The 24,586-nt window shown below is 43.4% G+C and overlaps 1 protein-coding gene across 1 annotated transcript; it reads left to right on the top strand.

Moving 5' to 3' along the window:
* The first annotated feature begins 4,633 nt into the window (after window positions 1-4,633).
* Window positions 4,634-24,458, top strand: Fem1b (fem 1 homolog b). The gene is made up of 2 exons (NM_010193.4): window positions 4,634-5,224; window positions 18,554-24,458. Exons 1-2 carry the CDS (start codon window positions 4,977-4,979, stop codon window positions 20,187-20,189), a joined length of 1,884 nt encoding a protein of 627 aa, NP_034323.1. The 5' UTR covers window positions 4,634-4,976; the 3' UTR covers window positions 20,190-24,458.
* The last annotated feature ends 128 nt before the right edge of the window (window positions 24,459-24,586 follow it).

Raw genomic sequence — 24,586 nt, 5'->3', positions numbered from 1 at the left:
ACTCTGGCAGGGCTGAGCTGGTCTTCAAAGTAACAGACTGCCATCTCTCTATGCCTCAGTGTGACCCATAATTAGATCTGGTTTTCAGGGAAAAACTAGGACTGGGAAACAGAGGAAGAGGAGGTTGATGGGGGTGGGTAGGGGCTGGAGAGATGTCCCAGCAGTTAAGAGCACTGACCTCTCTTCTAGAGGTCCTGAGTTCAATTCCCAGCAACCACGTGGTGGCTCACAACCATCTGTAATGGGATCTGATGTGCTCTTCTGGTGTGTCTGAAGACAGCTACAGAGTACTCATATACATAAAATAGGGCTGCTCATCCTGTGAACCTGGCTAACACAGTCTGCTCAGCAGCCATTTCTTGGTTGTTATTTTAATTGCTGATGTTTTCCTTCTGAGGCTTTGCTGGGATTTCTGAATGTCTCTCTTTCTCAACAGAGTCAGTTTGGACGAGACTCACACTCATGGCCTCAGCTTTCTAAGTGCTGGGTTCACAGGCATAAGCTGCCATGCTTAGCTCTGAGCCCTTCTGTCCACCCACTTCCAGCCCTGTACGTGGTTGGTGGCTTTATGCTTAGAGACAGACATACTCCTGCAAGGCAAATAGACACAGTGTGAACATTCCTCTAATGGCACAGTAGAAGGATGCATGTCAGGGTGAGAGAAGGGAAGAGCATAAATACTGATAGATACCCTTCCATGGGATCAGACCTGGTCAGGGAGCCTGCAAGTCTTCACCACACAGTCCTGACAGGAATGTACTCAACGTATTGCCTAAGTGAAACTTGCCTGGAGCCACATTCAGCTTGCAGATATGGGAATCCAAGGGAGATCTGGTCAACAGCAGAGTCAGCTCTTCTTTGATACCAAGAGAGGACCGTAGGATTAAAATGAGCATCTTTACTGGTGTTTGTAGATGATATTAGATCTCTCTACAAAAACCGGAGGGACCCTGTTGCTTCAGAGCTTTTGGGCCAGGACAACGTAGTATGGAAAGAGGACTGTCTTTCCACGGAAGGCAGAGACATTCTGCTTACAGGCAACACTCTCTGGGAAGCAAAGGGCTGGGAAGGGCCAGCCACCCTGCCTTTTTGTCCGGGGAGAAAGCTTCAGCCCACCACCACCAGCAAACCCACAAGGATGAAACTGCTTGTATATTTTGTGTTTTTAGTTACTCGTTGGCCTTCTTGTCAAGGGAGAGGATAAGAGGGCTAAAACACAAGGAACTGTTTCTGGACTCTGGCCTTTGGATATCCAGCCTTATCCTGTTTACTCATCCTCTCCAGATTTGCACAGCCTGACCACAGAAATGTTACCCTCTAAGGCCAGGTAAATAGAGGCAACCAAATAGTCCCCAGTAGTGGATGGCTATTGAGCAACCATCGGAGCCCAGAGCCCCATACTAAGTATTGTTTAAGTGGTTCAGGACTCTTGACCCAGGGCTGCTAGAGTAGAGGCCTTTTCCTGATAGAAGGAGACCATGAGGGGCAGCTCCTGAGAGCCCCTTTCTTGGATTACTCCTGGCCTTGTTTGTTACACTACCAAACTAAGTTGGGCAGGGGAAGAAGAGGAAGAAGGGAGTCTTACTCAGAGCCCGGGGAATGAGACAGGTCTCTAGTAGAGAAAGGGGGCGGACTTTTAAATTATTCTCTTCACCTAGTCAGGTGAGAAAAGAATGTTAGGATGTGGCAGGGTCAAAGGGCTGAGGAGGGGCCTTACTTAGGACATAGGCATACTTTCATGGTCACCAGCTTGTACCCAGGTTGTGAGTTTGAGTGAGGGATAGAGGGAGGGAGGAAGACAAGAGAAGAAGAGAGGACAATTTTTTTTTAAAATAGTGTTCCCCTATTGCTTTTCTTTTCTTTTCTTTTCTTTTTTTTTTAAGATTTATTTATTGGTAAGTACACTGTAGCTGTCTTCAGACACTCCAGAAGAGGGAGTCAGATCTCATTAAGGATGGTTGTGAGCCACCATGTGATGTGGTTGCTGGGATTTGAACTCTGGACCTTCAGGACCTTTAGAAGAGCAGTCGGGTGCTCTTACCCACTGAGCCATCTCACCAGCCTGAGAGGACAATTTTTTGCTCTAGAGTCACAGGAGGAAGTTCAGGGACACAGTGCTAAGGCCCCCTTTCTAGCGTGTTTCTCTATTGCTGTAACCAAAAGCAACTTGAGTGGGTTTGTTTGGCTAAGGCTTCCAGGTCCGTCAGTGATGGAAAGTAAAGCAAGATCTCAGGAAAGGAACTTGGAGGCAAGACCTGACTCTAGACCATGAAGGAATAGTACTGACTGGCTTGCTACCCAGGCTCACTAAGCTTGCTTTTTTTTTTTTTTTTTTTTTTTCTTTTTTCTTTTTTTTCGAGACAGGGTTTCTCTGTATATAGCTCTGGCTGTCCTGGAACTCACTTTGTAGACCAGGCTGGCCTCGAACTCGGAAATCCCCCTGCCTCTGCCTCCCGAGTGCTGGGATTAAAGGTGTGCACCACCACGCCCGGCTTTCAGCTTGCTTTTTTATACCATCCAGGACCACCTGCCCAGGGTTGGTACTGTCCCCAATGGGCTGAGCCCCCATCCCCATCAATAATCAAGAACATGCCTTACACACTTCCCTACAGACAATCTGAGGGAGGTGTTTTATTTCTGCTGACATTCTGCCTTGCCAGATGACTCTAGCTTCTGTCAAGTTGACAGGAAACAAACAAACAAAAACAGAAGACAACAACAAAACAGCCTCCAAGCCTCCCAAAACAAAAACAAAACAAAAAACCACTCCCCTTCAAAACCTTCACAACTAGCCAGCACAGCCTAAAAAACACTTGATTTTCTTACAACCTGAAGTCCCAGCGCAAAAACAGGCCAGCTTTCCCTTCTACTAGTTATGTCAGCAGAAGTTAGGGATTTAAGAGATGGTTCAGTGGTTGCTTTTCCAGAGGATACAGGTTCAATTCTCTTCCACTACATGCTGGCCCACAACCAATCTTTAGTAGGACCTGATAATTTCTTTTGAAGGCACAGTGGCATTCATGCAGACACAGAACCCGAATACATAAAATACAGAAATAAATATTAAAAAGGAAATCTTATCTTCAGTTCTTATTTCCAAGACTGTTTTTTTTAATAGTGTAAGCCCCCTCCCCCCGACATTTGCATAGGGATCTGAAAATAGGTAACTGTTTTAGGAGATAATCTGAGAAGTGGTTTATCCTCCACTTAATCCCAGCCTCTCCTAACTGGCCTTTGAACTTCTAAACTCTTGCTTCCTGGGCTATGTTCTGCACACATTAGGGAGCATGCATGTGATCTTAAAAAAAAAAAAAAAAGCGCCATCTTGTCACTTTTCTATTTAAAACTCCCTAAATGCAATCCCAGAGTAAACCAAACCGTTTGCATAGGTCACTGGGCCACATGACTTGCATCCTGCTGACTTAATCCTTTAGAACTCTTCCTACAGTCAGCAGCCACACTGCTTCTGTTCTGAGCTCACCATCTGTCTTCTGCTCAGGATCTTTGAACTATTTCCATTGTCCAGCCTCTGTTTCAGGCACCTGTTACAGAGGACTTCTCTGACCACCCAGGCGAAGTCTCCTAGTCCACACCCATAGCCCTTGTTTCATAGTAATGACATGAATCCAACAACTCTACATCATTTATTTGTCTGCTTTCTCCACACAACCACACAAGCCCCAGGAGAGAAAGGCCTAGCCTAGATGAAGAAATCTCTGATGCTAACCAAAGCCTTGTACGTGAATGGCTTATAGCATTCTTTGGATAAATGCTCTTTTCAAATCCTAACAATTCTGTGACGTGTAAGTGAGACAGCGGAGGTTCTGCAGGGTCAGGACTAGAGACTGGTTCCATCTGGCTATGACTGCTGCCTCTTAGCTCTTTATCTTACACACTTAATCCCCTTTCCTGGGAGGTCTGGTGAGGCTTTCAGTTGCTTTTCAGTGAAGCGGCTCTCGCCCTCCCAAATTTCGGAGGCTCATAATAGCCCTTATTCAAAAATGGATCTTTTGGGTGCTCTTTCCCCTTTTCCTGTGGCCCCCACCTCGCGCCCCCGCGCGTGAATCACTGGCAGACAGTATCCCACAGTAATAATCATAAAACTGGATGTGCTTTCTAGCCCGTAGATTCAGTAGCCTTCTCTCCGCCCCCAGCCTTGACTAAGCATCCTAGGGTCCTGTGGGGGCGAGATGGCTACTTGCGTCAAGGGCACTAGGGACTTTCAAACCCGCATCAGAGCTCAGCTAACTGCGCACAGCGGAACCTTTCTTTAGGATAGCCTCGTTTGCCCGCCGGTCGGTTTAGGAAGCAATACCTACTTAAGCGTCCCTCCCACTCCTGCCTTCCCTCCCTCCCTTCGGCTCCGTCTGCGGCGGCTGCTTTCCTCCCGCCCTAAGTTCCGGTGCTGGTGCTGCCGGCGCGGTCCGCGAACACCCACGCGCGGCTCACGGGAGCCCCGCTCGCCAGCGGACCCTTTCGATCGCCGGTGGGCGAGTGCCCGCGGTTTTCCTGCGGCGAGGAGCTAAGTGGAGGCCGTTCCAGACCCTCCGGCCCGGCGCGGGCAGGCGTGCACATCGCTCGCTATCCAGGGCGTGCGCGGGCCTCTCGAGACCCCAGCGGCGACCCGTAGCTCGGGCGCGCGCCTGTCGCAGCCCGCAGGAAGGAGGCGGCCTGAGACCCGGGGCGGCGGCCGCCATGGAGATCCCCTCGGCCCAGGGCCGGTGCCTGGGGCCTCGGGGGCGGCCCTGACCGTCCTTCTCCCCGCCCGGGCCGGGTCCCACTTGTGCCTCCGGCGGTGCTCGGCCACCTCTGCGTCTCCGCCCTCCCTGGGTCGCGCTGCTGCCTGGACACGGCGGCGGCGCCCTGTTGAATGGGCTGTGAGGGCCCGGGTCTGAAGTGCTGGTGGACGCGGCCTCCGGGGGCGCAAGGCAGCAGCAGCGGTGGCGACCAAACGGGTGTTGGAGTTGGCGGCGGCCATGGAGGGCCTGGCTGGCTATGTGTACAAGGCGGCCAGCGAGGGCAAGGTGCTCACTCTGGCTGCCTTGCTCCTTAACCGGTCAGAGAGCGATATCCGCTACCTGCTGGGCTATGTCAGTCAGCAGGGAGGACAGCGCTCCACACCCCTCATCATCGCAGCCCGCAATGGGCACGCCAAGGTGGTGCGCTTGCTGTTAGAACACTACCGTGTGCAGACCCAGCAGACCGGCACCGTCCGCTTCGACGGGTAGGTACATCCCAACTCCATCCTCCCTCCGACGCGCGCGGGCCTCCCAAGCCCTGGATCCTCTCATCCTTCATTAACCCTGTTTTCATGTGTGGACTCAGTTCTTTTTCATATCCCTTCACCCCCATTGATGCCCACCTCGTCTCCCAGAGCTATGCTTTGCTGCCTTTTCTTATCGACTCCTACCCTTTTCCCCCTGTAGGTGGTAGCCACACCCTGGGTCTTGAGATCTATAGTCTTCATTAGTCAGCGAACACGCACTGTCGGAGTGGTGGCTGCCCATCTAGGTTTTTGTATCTTTATATCAGCACTGGCGTAGTAACCTAGATCGGAAATTAACGAGATCAACAATTAAAATTGAGGACCTTTTGATGCTTCATTTAACCTCTCCATATCCCTTCTCCTCCCGCTCCCCCCCTCCCGTGGTCGGATCGAGCCTCAAGCAGGTCGTGGGACTATCTGTTAAAATAAGCCCCTAGAATCTTGTCATGCAGCTGGGCATCTCTAGGCACGGTTCTGACTCTCCCACAATGCTGGCCAATATTTTTGGCTGTACAGGTGGCTCTGGGCCTGGCGTAGAAGTTACGCCATTGCTAAATTACATGTATAGGGTGATACAGTGGGAAGGTTTCACAAACACTTAACATTGTTCAAAAATTTACTATTTACTATTATTCTAATATTTTTTTTCATTTGAGGTTAATTGTACATATTTTTGGGGGGCGGAGGAAGATAACAGAGTCGTCACGTTTGATACCTTTTTTTTTTTTCCTGTGCTGAACGATTGCGGAATGATTGGCATAATATAGCTGTATTCAGTTTGCTTTGTTTACATTGGTTTTTGTTGACCTGTAAATGAATAAGCTATTACTAGTTTAGCATTTTCTTTTGCAGTAGGTGGAATCTACGTATAGAAATGCAATTTAGTTTTGGTTAGTAAAAACTGCCTGACCAAAAAAGCCTGTTTGGAAGCATTCTTATATTCTCTAGCCCCTCCCTCCCTCCCTCCCTCCCTCCCTTCTTCTTTGCTACTTCTGGTCTCCAAAACCAGGTCTTGCTGCATAGCCCAGGCTGACCTGGAATCCCCCAACCTCTTGCTTTAGCTTCCATTATAGGTGTGGGCTTTAAAGCATCTTTTTTTTTTTTTTTTTTTTTTAAAGATGAATGTTAAATTTTGTTTGTTTTTTTTTTTTTTTTTTTTCCTCCTTAAACCATAAAAGCTTTTGAGTCAGTTTTAAATGAGAGGGAAATGATTTGGACTGTTGTATTCTAATGAAATGCCAGCCCCTGGGTCATAGCTTATATTTGGTTCTAGTGTAGATAGTAGGAAGATGAGCAAAGATGGCAACCTGATTCATGCCTATTCTTTGGCTTTGTGTCCTAGAGATCTCCAGCATCTCACAACTTTACCTATGCCTGAAGCAGGATGGCCCCACTATGTAAACATTCATATCTATTAAGTTAGGAATGAGTCCCTGTAGTAGCAGCTGTTGCTATGGAGCTTGTTGAGATCTGGGTTGATAAGAGAACCTGTCAGGAAGAAATTAGTTTTCTCACAAATTTAGAAAGGCTCTGGCCATTGCTGTCTTAGATCATGGACGAGAAAGCTGTTTTGAGGTGACAATGAAAAGAACCTGATGCCAGGTGTGGTGATGCAGGCCTGTAATCCCAACATTGGGAAGTAGGAAACGTATGTAAATTTGAGGTCAGCTTGGTATATAAAGGTTCCAGGCCAGCTAGTGCTGCATAGACCCTGTATCAGAACAAACAAGTACCCCTCCGCCTGATTCCTGACGTGATTGGAAATGCAGTTTTGAGCCTGTGTACCTGAATATCTTGTTCACCATTCTGCACAAACTAGTGAGATTAAGAAATTCTAAAGCAGACAGACAGTTGTCAGACATCCACTGTGTGCTAAGCTTTTGGTAGGGGTCTGTATTCAGAGACAAATGAGACTTCCATTGTAGAGGCTGACAGTTTGCTGAGAAGGGAGGGGAGAATCAAACATTAGTAATCACAGATAATCTGCCATTTAGGCTAATAAGAGTCCTTGAGGCTGCTGAGAGAACAGAGGAAGAGGAAGCCTTCAGCTTTGTGGTGGTAGAGAATCAAGGCTTGACAGAGGAGGTAGTATTTGAGCTGGATCCATGTAGTTGATAAACCATCACACTGTATTCTACCTAAAAGCTTTTATAACCTCTTAGGAAACCAAGTAGATTGGTTCTCAACTTGTGGTTTGTGACCCCTTTTACAGGAGTCCCATACTAGGTATCCTGTTATGATTCATAACAGCAAAATTACAGCTAGGAAGTAGCAACAAAAATAATTTTATGGTTGGGGGTCAGCACAACAGGAGGAACTAAATATGTGGGACTAAATAAAGGGTTGCAACATCAGAAAGGCTGAGGACTACTGCTCTAGAGCAAGGAGACCACCACCTAGAACGAGCCTTGTCAATCATTTGAGTCCTTGTTCACTGTTTTTGGAATAATTGAGATTATTTTGCTTATGGCTCAGCATGTGAACAGCAGAGTTGACAGGTAAGTAGAGAAGATCTCCGTGAGATGAAAAAAGAACTTTGAGCTAGTGATGGATGGGAAGCTACCAAAGATACTGCAGAAAGGGAGCAGAACCAAGGGAAGCCACCCTGCAGCTGTGGGATAATGGTGCTGACCTGGGAACTTAGGCCTGACTGCTTTGTGCTAGTTTGGGAACCACTTGTTGAGCAGGTTTGCTGAGACATGGGTGAGGAGAGTTTGGTGGGAAAATACTGAAGTTTTTTGTTGGGCACTCTGATTTTCTTTTTTTTTTTTTTTTTTTTTTCCCGAGAGAGGGTTTCTGGCTGTCCTGGAACTCACTTTGTAGATCAGGCTGGCCTTGAACTCAGAAATCCGCCTGCCTCTCCCTCCCAAGTGCTGGGACTAAAGGCGTGCACCACCACGCTCGGCCATGAGCACTCTGATTTTCAAAGCCAGTGTTAGGATGAGCACTTAATGAATGTCCCGTGAGAGGAGAGGCAGGAGGACTACATCCTCCATCTTTGCGTAGACAAACATTGGAAGTGTGTCAAGGAGCTCTGTTGGTCTTGAGAACAATGTCCAGGACTTTAGCTAAGGCACTGATCGTGCACATCTAATGGGTTTTCATTTTCATTCCCAGTGCTTGAACTAGGTATTTCTATTTCAAGCAGAACCAGGAAATGAAAGCTAGAAACCCTTCAACTGCAAAAACTTCTTACCTCATGGATGCTTTTGTTCTTGAAGAGATTGATCAGATTATTGTTTACATATATATTACAGAATTTGCATTGCAATTTTGGATTAAGGCTAGAAAGATCAGTTTTTAAAAGATGGATTTATTTATTTGTTTTCTGTGAGTACACTGTAGCTGTCTTCAGACACACCAGAAGAGGGCTTCAGATCCCATTATGTATGGTTGTGAGCCACCATGTGGTTGCTGGAATTTGAACTCAGGACCTCTGGAAGAGCAGTCAGTGCTCTTAACCACTTGAGCCATCTCTCCAGCCCCCAAAATCCAACAGGTTTATTTACTTTACGTTCTATTCGTCTTGTTCTTGTGTGGGTCTCCTTTCTGTTGTTGCTGTATGTGCAGGCGCCTATTCCCACCTCCCATTTTTGCTGTAGCAGTTCTAGGGCTGGGATTACACATGTGAGCCACTGAGTTTTGCTTTTTTAATTGTTAATTATTTAATAACTAAAGTTATTTTAAAATGTGGGTTCCTGGTCTTGAACTCAATCGAGAGGATTATCAAATGTTTTTACTGGCTGAGCCTTCTGACCAGCTCTGAGATCATTGTTCTACAGTGCTTCTCTCATGAGAGCTTAGTAAATGGTGCATTAATTTTATTACAGCTTTATATTCTGTTTTTAAAAATTGGAATTGCTGGGCAGTGGTGGTACAGTAGTTTAATCTCAGCACTTGGGAGACAGAGGCAGCCAGATCTCTGAATTCAAGGCCAGCCTGGATAGCCAGGGCTATACAGAGAAACTCTATCTTGAAAAAACCCCCCAAAACCAAAAATATCAAACAGAAAAAAACAAAACCAACCCAACCAATCCCCCCAAAATTGGTATTTTTGTTTTAAAGCTATGTAGATTATACACACATGTGCATACATGCTTGTGTGTGCACCTACTTCCCCATATTTACACACACTTTTGTGAGAAAATATCTGAGTTTTAGTTGCCTTTGTAAGAACATATATATACATACCATACACACATGTACATACAAAACAACAAATAAAAAAGTAGGTAATTGGAACTGTTCTATAGTTCCTATTACATTTCTGTATGAATAAAGGAGAAATGAAAAATACCAGACTACCTTGGGAAAGTGAACAAGTACTTTACATTGTAAAAAATGAAGGGCTAGCTAGATGGATTAGTGGGGAAGGTGCTTACCACCAGGCCTGAGGACTTGAGTTTAATCCTTGGAAAGCACAAGGTGGAAAGTGAGAACCAACTGCAAGCTGTCTTCTGATTCACAGTCATATCATGACGTGTGGGTGTGCATATATATACTAAATAATTACAATTTAATAATAATGCTGCCCATGCTGGTCCACGCCTTCAACCTGAGCACTCTGGAGATAGAGGCAGGAACATCTCTGAGTTTGAGGCCAGTCTGGTGTACATGATGAGTTCTAGGACACCAGAGCTACTTAGTGAGACCCTCACAAAGTAAAACAAAAGATTTTCGTTTAGTTTTGTTTTGTTTTCAAGACAGGGTTTCTCTGTGTAGCCCTGGCTGTCCTTGAACTCACTCTGTAGACCAGGCTGGCCTCAAACTCAGAAATCCACCTGCCTCTGCCTCCCAAGTGCTGGGATTAAAGGCGCTTGCCACCACACCCAGCTAGATATTATTACTATTATTGTTTTTTTCAAGACGGTTTCTCTGTGTTGCCCTTGGAATTTGCTCTGTTGACCATGCTGGTTTTGAACTTACAGGATCCTCTTGCTTATGTCTCCCAAGAGCTGGGATTAAAGATATGCATCACTATCTTACTAATATATACAAAAATCATATGAAGTGAATGTGTACCTAAAATTTAATTTTTACCTTTTCAACATAGATTGTAGGAAATTTGAGGTCAGAAAGATACTCTAATTGCTTTTTTGTTTCATTTTCTCACCTCATGCTTAAAAGATGGGGCTGGAGAGAAATAGCTCAGCTGTGAAGAGCTTATACTGTTCTACAGAACCTAGGTTGGGTCCCAGAATCTCTATGAAGTGAGTTACAAGCCCATCCACTTGTAACTCAGCTCCAAGGGATCAGACATCCTCTTCTGGCCTTCTATGGATACCTGTACTAGTACAGTACTTGAATACAGGAAACACACCCCTACAGCCCCATGCCTTCCCCACTTACAAGTAAATACAATGTAATAAAAAACAAATACATAGTTAAGAGATGTTGGTATTGGGGGCTCCTGAGATGGCTCAGCGGCTAAGAGCACTGACTGCCCTTCTGAAGGTCCTGAGTTCAAATCCCCAGTAACCACATGGTGGCTCACAACAACCTGTAATGAGACCTGATGCCCTCTTCTGGGTGTCTGAAGACAGTTACAGTGTATTTACATATAATAAATAAATAAACCTTAAAAAAAAAAAGATGTTGGTATCAACATGCTTAGTTACAATGTGTCCTTGAGCTGGCTTGGGAACAGTTGCTTTTGTGTGTGTGTGTGTGTGTGTGTGTGTGTGTGTGTGTGTGTGTGTATGTGTGTGTGTATGAGGAATGAGAAGGTGTTGGCACTAGAGATAACTAGAGGGTCTTGCATATATTCTACAAACACTCCATAACTGATTTGGCCTTATGAATTGGTTTTAAAAGTATGAAATTGCCATATGCTAGGAATACAAATATAAGCTATTTAAACATCAAGAAGTGTTATATTAAAATATGTCCTTTACATACATTAATTTTACACTAGCAATTAAAATACTACCTTTTCTCAGTATGTTCCAGGCTAGAGAGCAGCTACTTAGTGAGAACCTGTCTCAAAATGAAATAAAACAAACTAATTATTTTCATTTATTTATTTATTTATTTATTTGTTTATTTATTTATTTATTTATTGGGAAGAAGGTTAATACTACTGGCTTACTATAGAGTAAAGGCTGGCCTCAACTTTAGGATTTTCCCGTCTCAGATTCCCATTAGGCACGTGCTACCATACCCAGTTTAAAATATCACTTAAAAAAAAGATTATATATATATATATATATATATATATATATATATATATATATATGTAAATACACTGTAGCTGTTTTCAGACACCCCAGAAGAGGGTATCAAATCCCATTACAGATGGTTGTGAGCCACCATGTGGTTGCTGGGATTTGAACTCAGTCAGTGCTCTTAACCACTGAGCTATCTCTCCAGCCCTTAAAATATCACTCTTGGTTTCATTTGTTTGTTTGTAAACTAAGGAATTACTCAGGACCAGGCATGATAGTACACGCTTGTAGTCCCAGTACTTGAGAGGGTGAGGCAGGAGGATTGCCAATTTAAGGCCAGCCTGAACTATAAGATTTCTATGCTAGCCTGTTGTAGAAAAATCACCCACCAAAAGAAAAAAAGAGTGGAGGGGTCAATGGAATGCTAGCTAAGCAGTAGCTTTGTGATTGCTAACTGTGCCTCTTCCCAACTGTCTGACCAAAATTCATTCTAGTTCAAACCAGTACATTGAAAATTTCACTTCATATGCAGAGTTCAATGAAAAAGTTTTTTCCTTGTCACAATATACCATTTGCACTACTATTATAAAATAATTAGGCTCTAGTAGTAAACCAAAGGTATAATGTATAGGACTTCTGCACTGAAAATTACAAAGTGTCTTTTAGATAAACAGAACATAAGGAACTAAACAGAGAAAGACTTCAAGTTTATGGTTTAGACATCTCAATAGCCTCAGTTTGGGGGGCTGGCAAGATGGCTCAGCGGTTAAGCACGCTGATTGCTCTTCCAAAGGTCCGGAGTTCAAATCCCAGCAACCACATGGTGGCTCACAACCATTTGTAATGAGATCTGACGCCCTCTTCTGGGTGTCTGAAGACAGCTACAGTGCACTTAATTATAATAATAAGTAAATCTTTGGGCTGGAGCGAGCAGGGACTGAGTGAGCAGAGGTCCTAAAAGTTCAATTCCCAACAACCACATTAAGACTCATAACCATCTGTACAGCAACAGTGTACTCATATACATAAAATAAAAAAAATAGCCTCAGTGTGAATATTACAAACAAAGGGATCTCTGTACATTGATGTTATCCAAATCACACTCCTAGCAGGCATGTGCACATATGTGAAAACTGCAGGCCAACTCTAAAAGTATGTAGGAATATAACTAAGGTAATTTTGAAGAGAAAATAAGAAACTACCATAATTAAATGTGACATTGGTGCAAGGATGAAATAATGTATCAAGAGAACATTCCAGAAATAAACTCACTGCTGGAGCTTCTGGCTAATGAGATAGGCTCCAGTGGGACTGGGGATGTAGTTCAGTGATAGAATGCCTGCCTAGGGAGCATGACACCTTGAGTTCAAGTCCCCAGCACCATGGCAGGAAAGAAAAATTCCATGGAAATTCAGGTAGGAGGCACACTATTTAAATAAATAGTGCTGGAGCAAATAACCGGTATGGGAGATAATCAGTGTGTATTCTTTTTTTTTTTTTAAAGATTATTTATTTTATGTATATGAGTACACCATTGCTCTCTTCAGACACACCAGAAGAGGGCATCAGATCCCATTACAGATGGTTGTGAACCACCATGTGGTTGCTGGGAATTGAACTCAGGACCTCTGGAAGAACAGTAGGTAACCACCGAGCCTTCTCTCCACCCCAGCCTCTATTCTTACCTCATATGATGCACAACATTTTATTTATTTTTTTTTTCGAGACAGGGTTTCTCTATGTAGTCCTGGCTGTCCTGGAACTCACTCTGTAGACCAGGCTGGCCTCAAACTCAGAAATTCGCCTGCCTCTGCCTCCCAAGTGCTGAGATTAAAGGCGTGCGCCACCACGCCCAGCTGATGCACAACATTTCAAACTATTAGGGCCTGGAAACTTAAACTATGAGGGCTCAGTAGTTAAGAGTATTTACTACTCATCCAGAGGACCCAGGTGATTAGGGGCTAGAAAGGACTCCATACTGAGACTCTGTCTCAACTCAAACAAAAAAAGACTATTTAGAATACCTTTATTCATAAAAGCCAATCCCTGGAAACAACCCAAATGTTCATTAAGAGGACAGTGGATAAGTAAACTGTAGAATACCCATACAACATAATACTACATAGCATTCAAAAAGAAACTGCTGATATACCCAGCTACATGGAAGAATTTCACAGTTAGTGTCAAAAGTCAAATATGAAGTAGTATGCTGTAGGGTTCCAATATTAGGAAATTTACATTACAGGCAAATGATCTAAGGGGGAACTGACTAGGAAGAGGATCAAGGAGAACATTTAGGATGATCAAAATGTTTTATACCTGGATTAGAAAAGGAGTCCATAGATGTATTCTCAAGATTCATAGGTGATGAGATGGCTCAGTAGATAAAGGCATCTGCTGCCAAGTTCAATTTGCAGAACTCACATAGTAGGAGAGAGAATTGACTCCCACAATTGCCCTCTGACTTCTACCTGCATGCTATATAGTACATGTACATAAATTAAGGTAATACGGGCTGGTGAGATGGCTCAGTGGGTAAGAGCACCCGACTGCTCTTCCGAAGGTCTGGAGTTCAAATCCCAGCAACCACATGGTGGCTCACAACCATCTGTAACAAGATCTGACCCTTTCTTCTGGAGTGTCTGAAGATAGCTACAGTGTACTTACATATAATAAATAAATAAATCTTTAAAAAAAAAAATTAAGGTAATACAATAAATACAAATTTAAAATTAAAAAGATTTGTGCATTTTACTAGGTTTGTAATTCCAACTAAGCTATAGACTTAAAGAGGTACAGCTGACTTTAAGGAAAAATATCTCGTGTATCAACTTGTTCATACAAAATATTTCAATGTCTCTAGTATTGTATTAACTACTACTACTTTTTTTTTTTTTTTTTTTTTTTTTTTTTTTTTTTTGGTTTTTTTCGAGACAGGGTTTCTCTGTATAGCCCTGGCTGTCCTGGAACTCACTTTGTAGACCAGGCTGGCCTCGAACTCAGAAATCCGCCTGCCTCTGCCTCCTGTATTAACTACTTCAAGTGCAGTATAACTCAATCTTCACAATAACCTGCCACTAGCCCTATGTGGTAGATAAATAACTGTAACCATGTCTTTCATGCAGATATGTAACTAATAGAATTACGTAGCACCAAACACACCATAAGATCTTTCAATATCTGTCTTAGTCAGGGTTTCTATTCCTGTACAAAACATCATGACCAAGAAGCAAGTTGGGGAGGAAAGGGTTTATTCAGTTTACACTTCCACATTGCTGCTCATCATCAAAGGAAGTCAGGACTGGAACTCAAGCAGGTCAGGAAGCAGGAGCTGATGCAGAGGCCATGGAGGGATGTTCCTTACTGGCTTGCTTTCCCCTGGCTTGCTCAGCCTGCTCTCTTATAGAATCCAATACTGTCAGCCCAGGGATGGCACCACCCACAATGGGCTCTCCCACCCTTGATCACTAATTGAGAAAATGCTTTACAGCTGGATCTCATGGAGGCATTTCCTCAAGGGAGGCTCCTTTCTCTGTGATAACTCCAGCTGTGTCAAGTTGACACAAAACTAGCCAGTGCAATATCATAAAAAGTAAAAGTATCACCTGCAAGGAAACAGTACATCAATATTTGTTTCAATTTCAGAAACACTTTTCCACTGGGCATGGTGGTAATCCCAGCACTTGGGAGGCAGAGGCAGGCGGATTTCTGAGTTCGAGGCCAGCCTGGTCTACAGAGTGAGTTCCGGGACAGCCAGGGCTACACAGAGAAACCCTGTCTTGAAAAAAACCAAAAAAGAAAAGAAAACAAAGCACTTTTCCAGACTGGAATTAACACATTGTGTTGAAAACAAATACAGGTCCAGTGGAATGGCTCAGTTGGTAAAGATCACTATGGCCAGACCTGATCATCCTGGGACCATATGGTCAAGTAGAGAACCAACTCCCTCAGCTTGTTCTCTCACTTCCAGATGTGCCCCTATATTTCTCCCTCTCCTTCCCCCCCCCCCCCCCCCCCCCCGGGACAAAGGTGTGCAACATTACTTCTGACTAATATTTTTTTTTCAACAAAAAAGGGATAGAGGGTATTTTTTTGTGATGTTAATTGGGATTAATTTATGCTTTTCTAAAGTCTTAGTTCATTTTGTACTGCTGTAACAAAATAAGACTGATTCTTAGAGTGGAAATTTATTTCCCATATCATGTAGGCTGGGACATTCAAGGTGAAGGGAAGTTTGGTTGTCTGACAAGGGCTGCATTCTGTAGTGAAGAATGCTGTCCTTCCGCATGGTAGAAGGCAGAAGAGCAGGTCAGCCTGCCACTGTCAAGAGCTGAGCCTCTTTCATAAGAGCTGTAATTTCAAAGAGTCAGGGAGGTACCCTATCTGCAGTGCTAACACCTGACTTTTGGAGAGGCATTATGGGAGTTATACTCTCACTTTGTGGGGACTGTAATTTGATCTGTGTCACAAATAAGGTTGTGTAGTAGAAGCTCATTAATAGGATTTCGGTGTGTTTAATTGTCCTAGTAAATAGTTATTTGGTCATCAGTCTGTCCTAATATTTGTCAGGTGTACTTACTGGTTCTAGCATAGTAATTCTAAATATCTTTAGCAAAAAGTCTTCTTTTTTGGGGGGGTTCCATGAAACCATTATCAGTAGAATTAAAATTAGGAAAAGGCGACTAGAGGAAAAGTGGGAAAGGATGGACTTGTCAGAGGAGCCTAGTTTTGTAGAGGTTGCAAACCCTGCCTGTAACAGTGGCTCAGTGAGTGGCTGGTAACTGTAGCCTCAGTGTCCACAGTGTCCAGCCAGGGAGTTGCTTGGGTAGTTTCTCAAATGCTAGTTGTTTCCTGCTGTTCATGCAGTGTAATGACTTGCTTCAGGAATATATCCCGTCACACAGTATACAAACATCACTTGGGATACAGCATGCTAAAACACATTTTGTTTGTTTTTTGTTTTTTCGAGACAGGGTTTCTCTGTGTAGCTCTGGCTGTCCTGGAACTCACTCTGTAGACCAGGCTGGCCTCGAACTCAGAAATCCACCTGCTTCTGCCTCCGAAGAGCTGGGATGAAAGGTGTGCCTTTCACTGCCTAGCTAAAACACATTTCTTTTCTTTATTTTAAAGAATTATTTATTTCATGTATACTGTACACTGTCGCTGTCTTCAGACACACCAGAAGAGGGCCCTGGATGCTCATTACAGATGTTGTGAGCCATCATGTGGTTGCTGGGAATTGAACTCAGGACCTTTGGAAGTACAGCCAGTGCTCTTAACCACTAAGCCATCTCTCCAGCCCCAAAACACATTTCTATATAGCATTTATATTTACATGGTGAGCATATTTGCTTGGTAAGTCTCCATATGGCATCCTGCCATCCAGTACATTTCCCAAAAGGAAGCAGTATGCAGCTGTCTATATTGTGTAGACACAATGTTGTATACTGTGTAAAGATTTAAATACTGATTCTGTCTCCCCTATATCTGGTTGTAATTCTTTTTTTTTTTTTTTTTTTTTTTTTTTTTGGTTTTTCGAGACAGGGTTTCTCTGTTTCTCTGTGTAGCCCTGGCTGTCCTGGAACTCACTCTATAGACCAGGCTGGCCTCGAACTCAAATCCACCTGCCTATGCCTCACAAGTGCTGGGATTAAAGGTGCATGCCACCATGCCGGGCTCTGGTTGTAATTCTTATTCTAAGTGTTTCCTGCCTCAATGTTGTATAAGCATTACTCCACATTTATTCTCTGATTTGTTGATTAAAAAGCTGATCAGCCAATGATTGAACAGGGCAGAGAATAGGGCAGGACTTCTCCCAGCCAGGGGATAATGGGTACAGGAGAGAGAGGAAGTGGATTACCTACCCATGGGGAGAGTCCTGGAGACACCATGAGAAAACAGCTCTGAACAGAAGAAAGCCCTTAAATGCGAATATCTGGGGATTTTGGCTGGGAGGTAGGCAGATTAGTTGAGAGGATTAAAATAGAGTAACACTGCTCAGTTGTTGTGTCTTTAAAGCATCTTAAACAAATATAATAGTCCAGTCTCAGTTAATTTAGAGCTAGCTGGGTAAGAGAAAACTTTAACACACTTCCTAAAAAGCCGGTAATAACACTGTATGACCAGTGATTGTTCATTCTTGTTGCTGTAGTTTTAAAGCAATGATCCTCAACCTTCCTAATGCTGCAACTCTTTAATTCAGTTCTTCATGTCGTGCTGATCTCCAACCATAAAATTACTTTAATCGCTACTTCATAACTGTAATTTTGCTGCTGTTCCGAATTGTAAAGTAAATAGTTTTTAAAGAAGGGGTTGCCAAAAAGGGTTGTGACCTACAGGTTGAGAACTGCCACCTTAGGGCTGCTGTCACATGCTTTTCGTTTTTTTCTCCCTAAAGCAGCATCTTAACAATGTATGAACTGGAGCTCTTTCTCTAAATGGGAAAACTGAACTCTGGAGGGCTCCTTGGTCTACAGAGAGGCAGGTCATGATGTCCTCTGAAGAGTCAGCAGACCTTTCATACCTTTGGTAAAAAGACCATATAGACCTCCAAACATTGCCTCTGCATTTTTGCTTGTTTTGCTTTTTCTGGTTTTAAAACTGTGTGTACCTGGTATTGGTCCTCACCTTCCTCCTTGAGACAGACTGCTTTGTTTTTAGATGCTGAGCACATCTGACCCACTGCCCCATTAGCTTCAGGGATTCTCCTGTTTCCACCCCACAGTAGTAGTCTCCCATCCTACAGTAGTGACACTGAAAAAATAGACACTTGCCACTCTTGTCACTAAGTGTGTTCTGGAGATTTGAACTCAGACCCTCATGCTTGCATAGCAAGTACTTTCCCCACTGAGCCAATCTTCTCAGCCTTTCTTCTGTGTTTTCTGAAATGTATTGTTGCTAGTAGAGAGTATTCTTCAGGTTAAAAAAAAAATGACTTTAGAAAAAACAGTAACAATAATTTTATTGATCCCACACTAGTAAAGTGCTCTGCTGAAATTACTTGTTTTTTTTCTACTCTAACTGATACTTTAGTAATGTTTGGGAAAGTGGAGTTTTGGTTGGTGCCTGTGAATGCATGTCAGGGCCTGTTAGCCCACTGACTGACTGTACTTTCTGTGTGTAGGTATGTCATTGACGGTGCCACTGCTCTTTGGTGTGCTGCGGGAGCCGGACATTTTGAAGTTGTTAAACTTCTAGTCAGCCATGGAGCCAACGTGAACCACACCACAGTCACTAACTCAACTCCATTGCGGGCAGCATGCTTTGATGGCAGACTGGACATTGTGAAATATTTGGTTGAAAATAATGCCAATATCAGCATTGCCAACAAGTATGACAACACCTGCCTAATGATCGCAGCATATAAAGGGCACACTGATGTGGTCAGATACCTCTTAGAACAACGTGCTGATCCCAATGCTAAAGCACACTGTGGAGCCACAGCTTTGCACTTTGCAGCCGAAGCTGGTCACATTGACATTGTGAAAGAACTGATAAAATGGAGAGCTGCAATAGTGGTGAATGGCCATGGGATGACACCATTGAAGGTGGCCGCTGAAAGCTGTAAAGCTGATGTCGTTGAACTGTTGCTCTCTCATGCTGATTGTGACCGCAGAAGTCGGATTGAAGCCTTGGAGCTCTTGGGTGCCTCCTTTGCAAATGATCGTGAGAACTATGACATCATGAAGACATACCACTATTTATATTTAGCTATGTTGGAGAGATTTCAGGATGGTGACAACATTCTTGAAAAAGAGGTTCTCCCACCCATCCATGCTTATGGGAACAGAACTGAGTGTAGGAACCCACAGGAATTGGAGGCTATTCGGCAAGACAGAGATGCTCTTCACATGGAGGGCCTTATAGTTCGGGAACGGATTTTAGGTGCTGACAACATTGATGTTTCCCACCCCATCATTTACAGAGGGGCTGTCTATGCTGATAACATGGAGTTCGAGCAGTGCATCAAATTGTGGCTCCACGCACTACACCTGAGGCAGAAAGGTAACAGGAATACCCACAAAGATCTGCTTCGGTTTGCTCAAGTCTTCTCTCAGATGATACACCTCAATGAAGCTGTGAAGGCCCCAGACATAGAGTGCGTTTTGAGATGCAGTGTCTTGGAAATAGAGCAGAGCATGAACAGAGTTAAAAATATCTCCGATGCCGACGTCCACAGTGCCATGGATAACTATGAGTGTAACCTCTATACCTTTCTGTACCTCGTGTGCATCTCCACCAAGACACAGTGTAGCGAAGAAGATCAGTGCAGAATTAACAAGCAGATCTACAACCTGATTCACCTGGACCCCAGAACACGGGAAGGTTTTTCCTTGCTACACCTGGCTGTCAACTCGAACACACCAGTTGATGATTTCCATACTAACGATGTCTGCAGCTTTCCCAACGCTCTGGTCACAAAGCTCCTGCTGGACTGTGGCGCTGAGGTAAATGCAGTGGACAATGAGGGGAACAGTGCCCTCCACATTATCGTCCAGTACAACAGGCCCATCAGTGATTTTCTGACCTTGCACTCCATCATCATCAGCCTTGTGGAGGCTGGAGCTCACACCGACATGACAAACAAGCAGAATAAAACTCCGCTAGACAAAAGTACAACTGGGGTGTCTGAAATACTACTTAAAACTCAGATGAAGATGAGCCTCAAGTGCCTGGCTGCCCGAGCAGTTCGGGCTAATGACATTAACTACCAAGACCAGATCCCCCGGACTCTTGAAGAGTTTGTTGGATTTCATTAAGTGACTGGATGTGTAAAATCGTTTAATGTGGTGCTAAAAAGTAAAGGACTTTAATCACAGACAATAGAATTCTGTGTTTGTAAATTCTCCTTTTCTTTCCACTATCCTTTCAGCCATCGTCCTTGGTTCCGTGTGCCTCTTTTCTCACGTGGTATTGAGCTCAGCACACTAAACAGAGCAGCGCTGTTCAGGTGTAACTGGAAGGTGTATGGACATTTGTTTGTTTCCTTTTCTTTTTCTTTTTTTAAAAGAATGAATGTAAGCCTTTTGTGTAATAGGGGCATTTGTGATTTAAAATTGGTGATGTTTTAAACAGCTGCCTACAAAAGTATTTCTGTTAAGCTGATGTCAGCATGTCATCTGTGCAGCAGTTTTGAGGATTTCATGAAGAAAATGAACTAAAAAGGAACACTGGGAGCACTGGGAGATGCTCAAGCCCTGCATGGATGGTTCTCACTTCACTGTGTGTGTGCAGTGATACAGCACATTTTACATCAGGAGGACTTGAAACACTTAGCTACTGATTAATAATCTGAAAATTATGTGCAGTTATTGTTGGAAAGTTGAATTCCTGAAAATCATTGTGTTCTGTTAGTGTCTTCTAACTGGTGATCTTAGCCCAACCTTGCGGACCTTGCTAGATTCCACCCTTAGGCTTGAATTCTTCTGGTCTCTGATGTAATGATGAATCTAAATTGCATTTATGCATTGGATTTGGCTCACAGACCTACGTAAGGAGCACACTGTATTATGAAACATTGTCACAGTATAGCTAGACATTGTACTTCGTCCTTTTCTAGCCCTGTCCTTGTGTGTTGTATCTTTAAAAATTGGAAACTGCCTTTCCATAGGGCATTGGTGTCTCCCTAATTAGGTGTAAGATGAAAAGGAATGAGGACACATATGTGATGTTTTTACTTAGTCCATTGTAAGATGTAGGAAAACCAGGAGTAAGGTATAGGAAATGAAGTATTTGATGAGGAAAATGATTCTCAGTGCCACATGAAAGGTGTATCTCAGAGCTGTAGACTTTTCTACCACAGAATGTGGTACTGAGGTCTTTGGGTTTTTTGCTTTTTTTTTTTTAAATCAAGCAACATTTCAACTCTTAAGAGTATTCTGTGATTTTTTTTTTTTTCTCTTAAGCATCACAGAAATTCAAGTTGAAGGAACAACAGTGTCTGCTGATGCTAGGGATGAGAATGAAAGTGAAACTAGTTCCTGTAATTTCCTCTAGTGCCAAATGAATGCTGCCTAAGCTACCCCTAGTGCATGGAACCGTACGTGGAGACCCGCAGCTTTGTGTTTTCCTTTAGTGAAAAGCATTGTCATGATACAACATCAGATATAAACTTTAAACAACCTGTAAGATTTCACAAATACTTTACCTGTGGATATTGCTTTTAAAACATAGGAGAATGGTTGTAGTTGGAGTAGTACAAAGTGACCAAGCCAAAATCAGCACCTAGGGCCTTAAACAGAGATACCCCATAAAATGAAATACCAGGAGAGGGCAGGAAAGGAGACTTAAAGTTTCCTGCTCCAAGGGTGCAAGATGCAGTTGCTGTAGTTGTGCTTCGTGTGTGTCCTTGTGTTAGTTATTTTCCTAACTTGAGAGTTTACATGGAAGACTTTTCTGATGGCTTAAAGGGAGGTGTTGGAATGCCCTAATTTGGGAACTTCTGACCTAGACCCTCTTGGTGTGACTTAAGGCGATATTGATTCACCTTGCTCTGGCAGCTCTCAGTGGCCTGGAAGAGATGACACACTGCACAAGGTGAGTCAGCCCTGCCTCTTCTCAGGCTCAGGTCAGGTCTTTTCGGACACTAAGGCCCAATGAGGACAGTGAGGAATAGCTGTGAAACTTAGTATTCAGTTGGTTCCATTTTTTTAATGTATATGATTTTTAAGCACCCAAACTGAAAGTATCTATCAGATAATACTGCATGTTTTAAAAACATTTTTCCTCCTTCACTACCCAGGACCAACACTGTTCTAAGACATTATTTATATATGAGAATAATAATAATATACATATTCAGATGTAGAATTAAAGGACAGCTTTTGAAGGAGGGAAGACAGTGCTGAGGAGGGTGGAGGGAACGGAACGGTGCTGGTGGTGGACTAACTAGAGTTGTTTAGTTGTGTAGTTGCACACTATGTACTCTTGCTGAGGATCTAATTCTGTCTGTACCATCACTCCAGATTTGCATTGTGGAACACCTGTATAAATCCATTATAGGAGCAAGTGTCCTCATGCCTGGCCTTCCCGTTATTTGTTTTTGGTAAAATTCTTTGAAAGTATGCTCAGCCAAATGTTCCATGAACTTTTGTTTTTAAAGAAAAATAGGTGTGAAAGGTGGTAGCATTGTAGCTAGCTCACTAGGCTGTCGTGTGTTGCAGCCATGTCTGTCATTTGATGTTTGTTATTGGTAGAATCATGCTTTGAATTGTAACCCTTCCTTGATAGTGTTAGTGATTTCCCCAGAACATGTCACTTGTGTAAATTGTCACATAAATTTGCATGAGCCAGGAGTGCAGGAGGGTGCTTTTCACTTTTCATGCAGTTAGGAATTAAAACCTTACACTTCAGTGACTGACCCCAGTCTGGGCAGCAAAGCTATCTATCCATCCTCTTGTTGAAGAAGAAGGGGTAGCTGACTCTGACACTGGCTTTTTCCAGTCCACTCTTGATTATAATCACAGCACAACCACCCAGAGGTTCTTCACTGTGGGAACTTTAAACATGCAAACCAAAACAACCTGGCCCATCTGCCATGCTTTGGTTTTGCTAGTTTCTGAAAGGAGTTTTGATTTCATTACACTAATAGTTGCTAAATGGTGATTATGAAGACTTAGGCATGATAGCATTGTTTGACATAAACTGTGGTTAAGGGATTAAAACCTCCCTAAAGCCAACACTGTTTTAGACAAACATTTCTGAAAACTCAAGTCCTAGAGAGGAGTTACTCATTGTAATTGAGGCATCAGGTTAAAATGAGGTTGCTTTGGATAATCCAAGCAGCAGAATACCCGTGTTCTGGGAATATGGAAGCCAAAGGACGCGTGCTACTTGAACTCTGTGGGCTGAGAAGAAGCCAGTGGCTGAACTTGAGTGGGCGGGTTAAAGTATCTGTGCCTCATGACAATTGTAAAAATCCGAAGTGTACTTTCTCAGCTACCCAGATGTCAGTGCACGCAGAAGTGCACCCTTCTCATGACTTAACTGCAGCAGAAATAGGGAAGAGTAAAACCCTCAACTCTGCCTTTGGCTCTGAACTGATTTCAGTCAGATTCTAAGCTGTGCTCACTCTTACTCTGAAAGTGCACAGCTCCATTCTGGATATCATCTGACAGCCCCTCAATATGTACATACACTGAGGGGCTTTCTTTGAAGTTTCTGGCAAACCTGCCAGAGATGGGCCAGGCATACAGCAGCCCCTTTCTCAAGCCTGGGATCTGGAACAAATTCTATAGTGACAATGCTGATTGGTTGACTACTACAAATGTAAAGTAAATGTGGTCTCTAGTCCTAGGTTTGTGGAGTGTACCTTTGTGTTAATGTGTAGGGAAGGGACAGCGGTTTGATGGTTATGGGGAGCACGTCACTGATAAATCTGCAGGGCTGAATACTGCTAAATTACAGCTTTACAGCTTTCCTTTAGGGGTGAATCATGGGATGAGTAGCCTCATCAGAAAAATGAAGGCATGAAGATGCAGGTCTGCCAGGTGAGGACACAGGCAGGCTTTGCACCTATTTCCTATCAGGTATTGTAAAATGTGTGCATGGCTTTTTTTGTTGTTGCTCAGTAATCGGTAGAGAAGAGATGAGGGGACCTCTCCCTGCAAGCTTTCCTAACCAGTCTTTTCAGAAGTACATAGCTGGGAAGTAAAATCTGGCCTTAACCTACTGGCAGGACCCTGTCCTTTGTAATGTTCACCGCACCCTGCAGTCCTTGGTGCAGAGGAGCTACATAGTTGTAGTCTAGTAATTCACCGTGGTTTACTGCGAGCCAGTGATGTCATTCTATCGTGCGCTCTTGTCAAGCCATTTATGTGACTTTAATAAGCTTAGTAACTTTGCTGACTGCACCGGGGCCTATCAGTGACTTATATATTGCATGATGTCTTCAACTTGAGTTTGACATGTAGAATCACCTTTGATTTCATGGCAATTGACAGTCCTAATGGCTCAGCTAATTTGAAACTAACAACTTTGCTGTGTAAAAGGAAAAATGGTGTTGTGTTCAGTAAATGTTTGAAAAAAAAGTACCTTGAAGTTTGTGTCTTTATTGTTCGGTGTGAGATCTTTTGTTGAGTTCCTTTTAAAGGGGTTGTTGAAGTTACATGTGTGTGGGGTGGAATCCTCTATTAAAGCTCATAGTAAAGCTAAGCTC

Source organism: Mus musculus, chromosome 9 (assembly GCF_000001635.26).
Source record: "Mus musculus strain C57BL/6J chromosome 9, GRCm38.p6 C57BL/6J".
Taxonomy (NCBI): Eukaryota; Metazoa; Chordata; class Mammalia; order Rodentia; family Muridae; genus Mus; species Mus musculus.
This window is presented reverse-complemented; position numbering and strand designations above follow the sequence as displayed.